The sequence below is a fragment of the Macaca nemestrina genome, chromosome 7, assembly GCF_043159975.1.
Source record: "Macaca nemestrina isolate mMacNem1 chromosome 7, mMacNem.hap1, whole genome shotgun sequence".
Classification (NCBI taxonomy): domain Eukaryota; kingdom Metazoa; phylum Chordata; class Mammalia; order Primates; family Cercopithecidae; genus Macaca; species Macaca nemestrina.
This window is the reverse complement of record NC_092131.1, coordinates 75,117,858-75,125,796: the sequence shown is the minus strand read 5'-3', so window position 1 is coordinate 75,125,796 and position 7,939 is coordinate 75,117,858. Positions and strand designations below refer to the sequence as shown.

The 7,939-nt window shown below is 37.6% G+C and overlaps 1 protein-coding gene across 15 annotated transcripts in view; it reads left to right on the top strand.

Annotated features, from left to right (window-relative positions):
- The window catches only part of LOC105477952 (neuronal PAS domain protein 3), an 861,371-nt gene that overhangs the window by 121,152 nt on the left and 732,280 nt on the right, over positions 1-7,939 (top strand). For 8 of the 15 annotated variants that reach the window (XM_071099308.1, XM_071099305.1, XM_011734853.3 and 5 more), the window contains exon 2: positions 398-487. The exons of the other annotated variants lie outside the window; for them this stretch is intronic. In XM_071099308.1, coding sequence (XP_070955409.1) covers positions 398-487 — 90 coding nt within the window. The remainder of the gene's footprint in view (positions 1-397; positions 488-7,939) is intronic. 15 annotated transcript variants of the gene reach the window in all.

The following is a 7,939-nucleotide window of genomic DNA, read 5'->3' as shown; positions in this document are numbered from 1 at the left end:
AGTAATGCATGATTGAACTAATGACAATCCTATAACAAAAACACTAATGACATTTGTTTTTAACATTTCCTGTAGAATATAATCGTAGGAATTGAAGAGTGAGTTAAGGTTTAGACCTATGTCTCTTTTCTTCCACTTTTATGACTCTGAAATTTAAAAAAAAAAAAAAAACAAAAAAAAAACTGTCCTGATGAAGAACTGAAAAAGTTGCTTTTCTCTGCAGTTTTCTAAAAGTGGAAGTTAATGTTCTAAAATGTATGTACACATTGCAATTGTGTGTAGAGCTCAAAAGCGTAAAAAGCAAAATATATTGAATTTCAACATACTTGTTATCCTGCATTCCAGTTGACTGTAGAGAATCTCTAGTCATGTCTATCTGTTTTTGATGCCTCTACAGAATAACTGCCCAGCATCCTCTGCCCAACCAATCAGAATGTAGGAAAATCTACAGATATGACGGAATCTACTGTGAATCTACCTACCAGAAGTATGTTGAAATCTTTGTGAGTCTTCCTTCTGGCTCGTACATCAGTGCTTGTGGTTGCCAGCTATTCAAAAATATCCTTGTGTTGAAACCTTCTTTTTATCTAATTTAGTGGGGGAGAGAAAAAATACAACAACAACAAACCAAACCAAACAAAAACAACCAAAACAATTTGCCTCTGATATCAACACAGAAAAAAAAATGTTTATTTTTTTTGAAATTGTGGTCTAAAAGTTTTTTTTAACGACTGCATTAAAGCTCTTAGGTAAGCTTCTTTATATTGCAATAAACAAGTACTTATATGCAAGAAAATCTCGGCAAAATACATTGCACAGGTGCTACGCATCTTAGGGATTTGAAAGGTGTGTTATGTATAAATTAGCTGTCACTTTTTTTCAATCCTGTAATGGAATGATGAGTTGTAATTTGCATAATCCTTTAAGAAGTCAAATTATACTGTCATGTAGCAGACTTAACATGCTAGCTAAGATTTCAGAGCTTTGCAGCTAATTACTATGTACCTTACAGGACAGTTAAATTGAAGTTGAGTTCTCTGTCTTTGCTGCCATTTGCTTTGTCCATTACTTAACAGAATCTGCACTTTGGGTAACGAGGTGTTGTTACTATCACTGAAGTAAACACTCTGCTCTGGGAGGAAATGGCATTTTTATATATCATAGTTGGACTTGTATTGCTTTTGCTGTGAAGAAAGTTTTTGTCAGAAACAGTAATCCAATTGGAATCTTCCTAAAAAAGATGAAATTTATGCTTTCCAGAAAAGTTATGGAATATTGATTGAAGCAACATTAACCTTTAATTAAATTCTCCTATAGAAAATGTAGAGTAATGTAAACATAATTCCACTGAAGGCATTATTTTTTCTGGATATACTTTGTAAATATGCTTTGTTGTGTTTTTGTCTTCATACTCTTCTTTTGTAGTAGTGTGACTATTGAACAACAGTACCATTTTTTTCCTTAAAAATCGTTTCTGAATGCAAGCTGGTGAGTCCTACTTTCATTTACTCCTCCAACTGGTTGTAGAGAACTTTGTTTCATGGTTTCCATTTTTAAAAAGATCAGAAATTCTGGTGGTTGTGAAGGCTGCTCTCTGAAATAGACACAAAGCGGATACTGGATGGAGCTGGGACTGTTCCCTACCTAGCATGGTTTAGGTGACTGTATCACTGTATCTTTACTATATATATGTAGTTATCTCTGGCTTTATTTCTTGATATTTCACTGTCTAGATAGTGTTACTATTTTTTTCAGAACAGGTATAATTATAATGCAGAATTGTTACTGATTATCATTAAAAAAATTCTTTGTTATCTGTGAGTCGTTTGTTGTGGCTCTTGGTGGCCAGGTTTCTGTAATTTGTTAGTGATTTTTGTGGCTTTGTTGTATACGTTGAAGAATCCTTTTGTCGTATAAGAAGGGGGTCGTTTAGAGACGTATTAAAGCAGCATTTGATTGCTGACCATTCAGATAAGTGCAGATCAACAATCAACTGTTGTTTATTTATAATTAAGCCAGTTTCATGTGTCTGAAATTACTATTGGCTTAGAGGCTGAGATTTGTCAATGAGGAGCCCGGATGGGGCCACCAGGAATTTGACGCATAGTAAGGCTTCCCTTCTAGCTGTAGGAATCATCTCAAGGGCTTGCTTTTTAAAGAATAGGTGTTATTTGTAGTCAAGGTAGACACAGTAGGCAGCACAGCTGTGACTGCCAGGGAAAGTCACTAGGGGGATATTCATAACAAGGAAATATTGGCAAATAAATGATGAAGAAGGGGAGGAAATCCCCAAGATGTTAAATTGGAGCACTGTCACTGAGATGATTAATGGTGTTGTGTATTTTAGTGAAGATGCTTATCTGAATTGTCTTGAAACTATAGTGTACATTTAATAGCACCTATAAAAAAGCATGTGGTACACAAGCACACTGAAGGGAAAAGGCCAGGGATTCCGATTTTATTTTCCAATTTTCTCCAATTAAGTTTTTGGCTTCTGTTTATTAGAAAGCTGGTGTTAATATATATTATATAGAGAGTATGTTTATTCTATAGATTTATTATTCATCAGCATTTATATAGCTACTTTCCCTAGAAGATTGAAATGTATTGTGAAACCATGGATAGTATTGTAAAAAACATGGGTGGTTTTTCCACACTCTTGTTGGGTGACTATTATCAAGAGTAGGGAGATGTAGGCAAACAGTCAGGGTCACAGGGCTGCAGTGAGTAAAGGGCTACACTTTTATCAATGATGGAGTCAGTACAATTTAAAAACACTTCTACATCAATTTCTGGTGAAGGGGTAGCTGTTTTGGAAGATCCTCTTGCTTTTAGTGTCAAACCATAAATATCCTGATTCTGTGATGTGAATTATCACTTGCCTGGAGGGATTGTTATCTATGAAAGCAGGTGCATCTTTGGGCAAGTTACTTAACCTCCTTGGGCCTCAATAATTACCAGTAGATATAGGAATAGATACAGACAAATGACATATCATCCTATCTTCAATGAGCTCATAGTCTATTACAGCACCGTTTTTCTAACTCTTGGTTACTATTCAAACAGCCGGAGATGTGTCCAATTTAGTGGATCAAGATCCTAATTTTAAAAATGAAATGGAAGAGAACAGACAATTTTATTGTATTGCATTTTAGTAAGAATGTGTCTTATTTTGTGAGGCTCCCTTTGTAGTTTCATATTTGTGTATGTGTACATATAACTGCATGCATGTGTTTACTGGGTAGATCATGAGGTAATATGTGTTTGTACTGTGTTTCATATCCAAAAAGAATGGAAGCCACTGTAATAGAGTTGAGTAGGTAAATGTATAAACAGAATAATGTATAGGTGGTGTCACTTTGTGTTCAGGGTACACTGGATTATAAAGAAAGAAATGGTCAGTCTTATGAAAAGCGTTCAGGAATGAAGAGGCTACACTGTTTGGTCTCTCATATTCAGGAATGTGCTGGAGCCAACTTGGATGGGTTTGTGAGAGTCAATTGTATGCACCTCTTTCTCACTTTGTTATTTCTGGCCTCACGTTAGTAACCTGAAGTTGCAGAAAGTATTTGCACCATGGAAATTGGAAAATATTGCAATTCTGGTGCTCTCTAAGCCCCAAGTGATTGTAAAACATGTCCTAGCATGCCATTGCTTATATTTGTTCCAAATATAATTTTGTGGTTTTATAATTATGGTGAATTACATATTTAAAAACATTATTTTCCATGTTGCATTTAGATTTTATTGGTAATTATTTAAATGATTAGACAATTGTTTCAATAATGAAAGTTTAAAACAAGCAGGGATATAAAACCTGTGATTAATTATTTTAAAAGGTCTATAATTAGTTCCAAATAATAGTAATAGTTACTTTAACTTCTATTAAATGCTTATTATACTTTCAATTTAAAATTCCAAGTTTAATTGGTGAGATCAGGTTTTTTGGTAAAGGATAGGTATATAGTGTTTCAAAAGATACACATCATATTGTAAATATTTTACAAATTGTATCATTTTAAGTTAGGCAGTTATCTTGCTAAGTATTACAAATTTTGGGTCTCAGACCCCTCCTCTCCTTTTCAACGGTCTTTTATAGTTTACAATAATGCCCCTGTGTTTTAGCAAACACATCTGTAAAGTGGTGGATTTCATTGGAAGATGTGAAAGTTCTTTTCAAATTAAAACAGTTGTCAATCTTGTAACAATATTTTCAAATACAAAAGTAAAAGTAGCATAGATAGTTTAAAGTAGGAGAAAAGACACCCCCTCCGTAGTAACTATAACTTTGAACTTTATGTTTATTGTTTTTTATTTAGAGACAGGGTCTTGCTCTGCTGCCTAGGTGGTGGTGCAATCATAGCTCACTGCAGCCTTTAACTCCTGGGCTCAAGCTCCCAAGTAGCTAAGACTACAGGTGCATGCCCCCATGTCTGGCTTTTTGTTTTGTTTTGTTTTTAGTAGAGGACAAGGTCTTACTATGTTACCCAGGCTGGTCTCGAATTCCTGGGCTCAAGCCATTCTCCCACCTCAGCCTCTAACAGTACTGGATTCCTGGCCTGAACTTGAAAGAAAATATTTGGTAAGTCAGAGGAAATAAAATATTCATAGACATGAGATGGAATAGTAGTAGTAAGTTCAAAGGAAATCACCTGTGTTAAGAAGACTATGAGATAGTGAGGAAAGATAAGTAGGAAAGACTCAGCTGAGCTAGGTGTTTGTAGCTTCAAAACTTACATTGCAATTCAGCCATATAGTTGGACACTATCATAGAGGGATTTGAGGAAGAGCGGGATGTCCTTAAAGCCAAGAACAATCCGTTCACCAGTATTTAGAAAAGATGGAGTGAGTCTGAGATGGCAGCTTCAATTACTAACGTTTATTGAGCACGTGCTTTGCCATTGTAATAGGCCTGGCAGTACCTATTTTATACAACGGGGTTTAATCCAGGATTCCTAGACTCCAGGTGTAACCAAGATTGAGAAACCCTGATTGAGAAGGTGTTTGCAGTGGATTTAGACAGTTGTCATTGAAAGCAAAAGTGGCAATTGGCAAAATTGTAAAGTTTGTCTTTGTTTAGTTGTCTTTTCCATCCTTTGGAATCCCATCATTTTCTAAGCCCTTTTTACTCCTTTGTGAAATTCATCCCACCTGGATACCTGGTTAGTGTTTCAAACCGGTGCCTCATCGGCACAGAGTCGTGATTGTCTGTAGCCCTCATTGCAGATCAGGTGTTGTTAACTGATGGTGTTACTGTTCTCAGGACAATTTGCCTTTTCATAAGCAACTCCAGGTGAACGAATTCAAGAAAATGGGTAGTTTTTTCCTGTAGAATAATTTCAGACACCGTGGCAGGGCTTGGATACATTCATTTGGGGCTAGAGGAAAGTTTCTTTCTTCCCTGAAAATACAAATCCAGAATGTGGGTGCTCTATTCAGTATACAGTGTTAAGACTGGCCTTGGCCAAGAAACATGGATTTGGATTCGCACCCAAAAGAGGGAAGGAATTAACAAGTTCCAGGGAAGAGAAGAGGAGAATGAGTGAAGAAGGAGGGAACGCGCCAGTCTTTATCAGCTCTCTTGTACAAGACAGAGTGCTAACCACTTTCACGTGTTATCCCAATTAAGGCGAACAAGACAGGCGCCTTGTCAGGGATTCTGCTGGGGGGAAGATGGTCACCTGTGCTGAAGGAAAGGGAAAGGTCACGGAGGCTCCAGCAGCAGGAGTGAATTCTTTTGCTGGTTGTTTAACCTGATTGACTGATTGCTATTATACAGTCATCTTCCCCTCACCCCCACAATAGAACAACTTATGCCAGTTGTGTTAGGATCAGTACATAACAAAGAATTGAGAAAAGAGTTAGAAATATAAAATGAACTTCATAAAGAGCTCTAATGTTAAACATGTTAAACAGACATTGGACTTTGTAGCAAGAACTGCTTCAAGCCTTTCAATATCCAAATGAATTCTAATTTCCACATCATGCCTTTCAGACCTCAGCATGGTTTCTGGTGGTTTCTCCCAGGTGATTTTAGCATCACACCAATGCTTTTGCCTAAAAATGACTTGAAGTAGCATATGTTGGCAATGTGGATGGCATGAAAGTGTATTACTTAGGGCTTATTCTAGACTAGCCTAGAAGTGAGCGAATTTATTCATTCATTTAACAAATATATTTTAATCATCACCCACAGATCAGGTGCTTTTCTACATGAACTGTTCTACAGTAACTGAGTTATTCAGAGGTGACTAAGAAAACCTCCGCTTTCTAGAAGCCTAGAAGACTGAGATATCAATAAGTAATTGGCATTCTGCCTGAGAGGTGCCTCAAGAGAAATAAGTGTCAACTATGGAAGCAGCACCACGGAGGGGCCATTTTTAATAGTGCAGGGAGCCCAGTGTCTTCATGGTGGAGGAGAAGCTATCTGAGCTTGGAAGGGAACCTGAGGCAGTGGTTTGGACTAAAAGGCATTTCTGGTGTGGCAAATTGCAAAGGGCACAGGCAGAAGTGGAGGGCTGGGGAACGGTGACAGGAGGTGAGGCGGAGAGGAAGGGAGAGCAGAGGCCTCAGATCCCGGAGGACTGCCATCCTGTGAGATCCCTCACAGGAGTTTTCAGGAGTGTGACAGAGACTGCATCTTCGAGAAGAATTACCCTGGAGGTGGATTAGGCCCGAGGCTGCTATGGCAGTGTCCCACAGCTTCCTCCTCTTCTCTTTGTTTCACAACACTTTTAACTTGTTTTGCAAGAAGGAATGTGAAATTGTGCTGTTTATTAGTTTAAAGTTGTTTTTTATCGATAAATATCTTGAAGGACTCTCCCAGTGTGAAATCTGGTTCAGGATCTGTCTGCAAACTCATTGCTTTTCCTGGCTTGAGGTGCCCACGTCTGCCTTTCTCCTCACAGACCACTTGTAATTCAAGATAAACGTATGCCAGAGAGTAAAAATGGATAGGCACAGGCAGCATGATTTAGAATGAAAGAATATTAATTGGCTTCACCGGAGTGTATATTTTCATTATGAGCGAAGTGACTACCTAGATTTTTAAAAATACTTGGTGTGTGACACACCTGCAGTATGTATGTGACCTCTAGAAACTTGAGAACGAAAGTAAAGGTCAAGGTGAGAGGTGCAGCGCCACAATGAGCCTTTTGTAGGCATGCTGTTGAACAGCGGCGTTCAAAAATCGCTAACAGGTGGTTTCAGAAAGTCAGTGATACTAATGTGCTTGTGTCCAGACTTTAAAAGTACTGCAGCAAACTTATACATCAACTATGGTTTTAGTAAATTCTCCTTACCTTATGAACAGCTTGTTCTGTGTATTGAGTTTATAAATGTGTCTTCAGTAAATCTTTGGACTTAGTTTATGCATTAGAGTGGAATAATTATGCTTTGTTCTTTCACGACGAGCAAGCTATTTTAAACGATTAAGTCCATGCAGTAGTGTTTAGTCATTGCTAGCGGTGGTTAAATCTCCTGGAAATGGATCTGGCTTTGATCCTAGCCCCACAATTATCTGTTATATGTGGGACAGCGACTAAGTTGCTTAACTTTAAGCTTCTGTTTGCTTATCTCTAAAAGTAGGGGCAAAACAATACCTCAGAGGTTGTTTTGAGGATGAATGTGATGATTAGGATGGTGATAATAATTAACATTACTGATCTGTTACCAGATGCCAATGTCAGGCACTGGGCTAATGGCTTAACATACATTAAAAAAAATCCTTACAATAAACTTATGCCTTAGGTATGATTATTACCACATTTTACAGATAAGGTTACAGAAGCTTTCAGAGCTGACAGAAGTAACTCAAGGTTAAGAAGGCAGGATGTGGTGGAATTAAGATTAGTATCACCTAATTATGATCCACTAGCCAAATCTACCCCCAACCCCCGAGTTTTTGTAAAGTTTTATTGGAACAAGGCCATGCCCATTC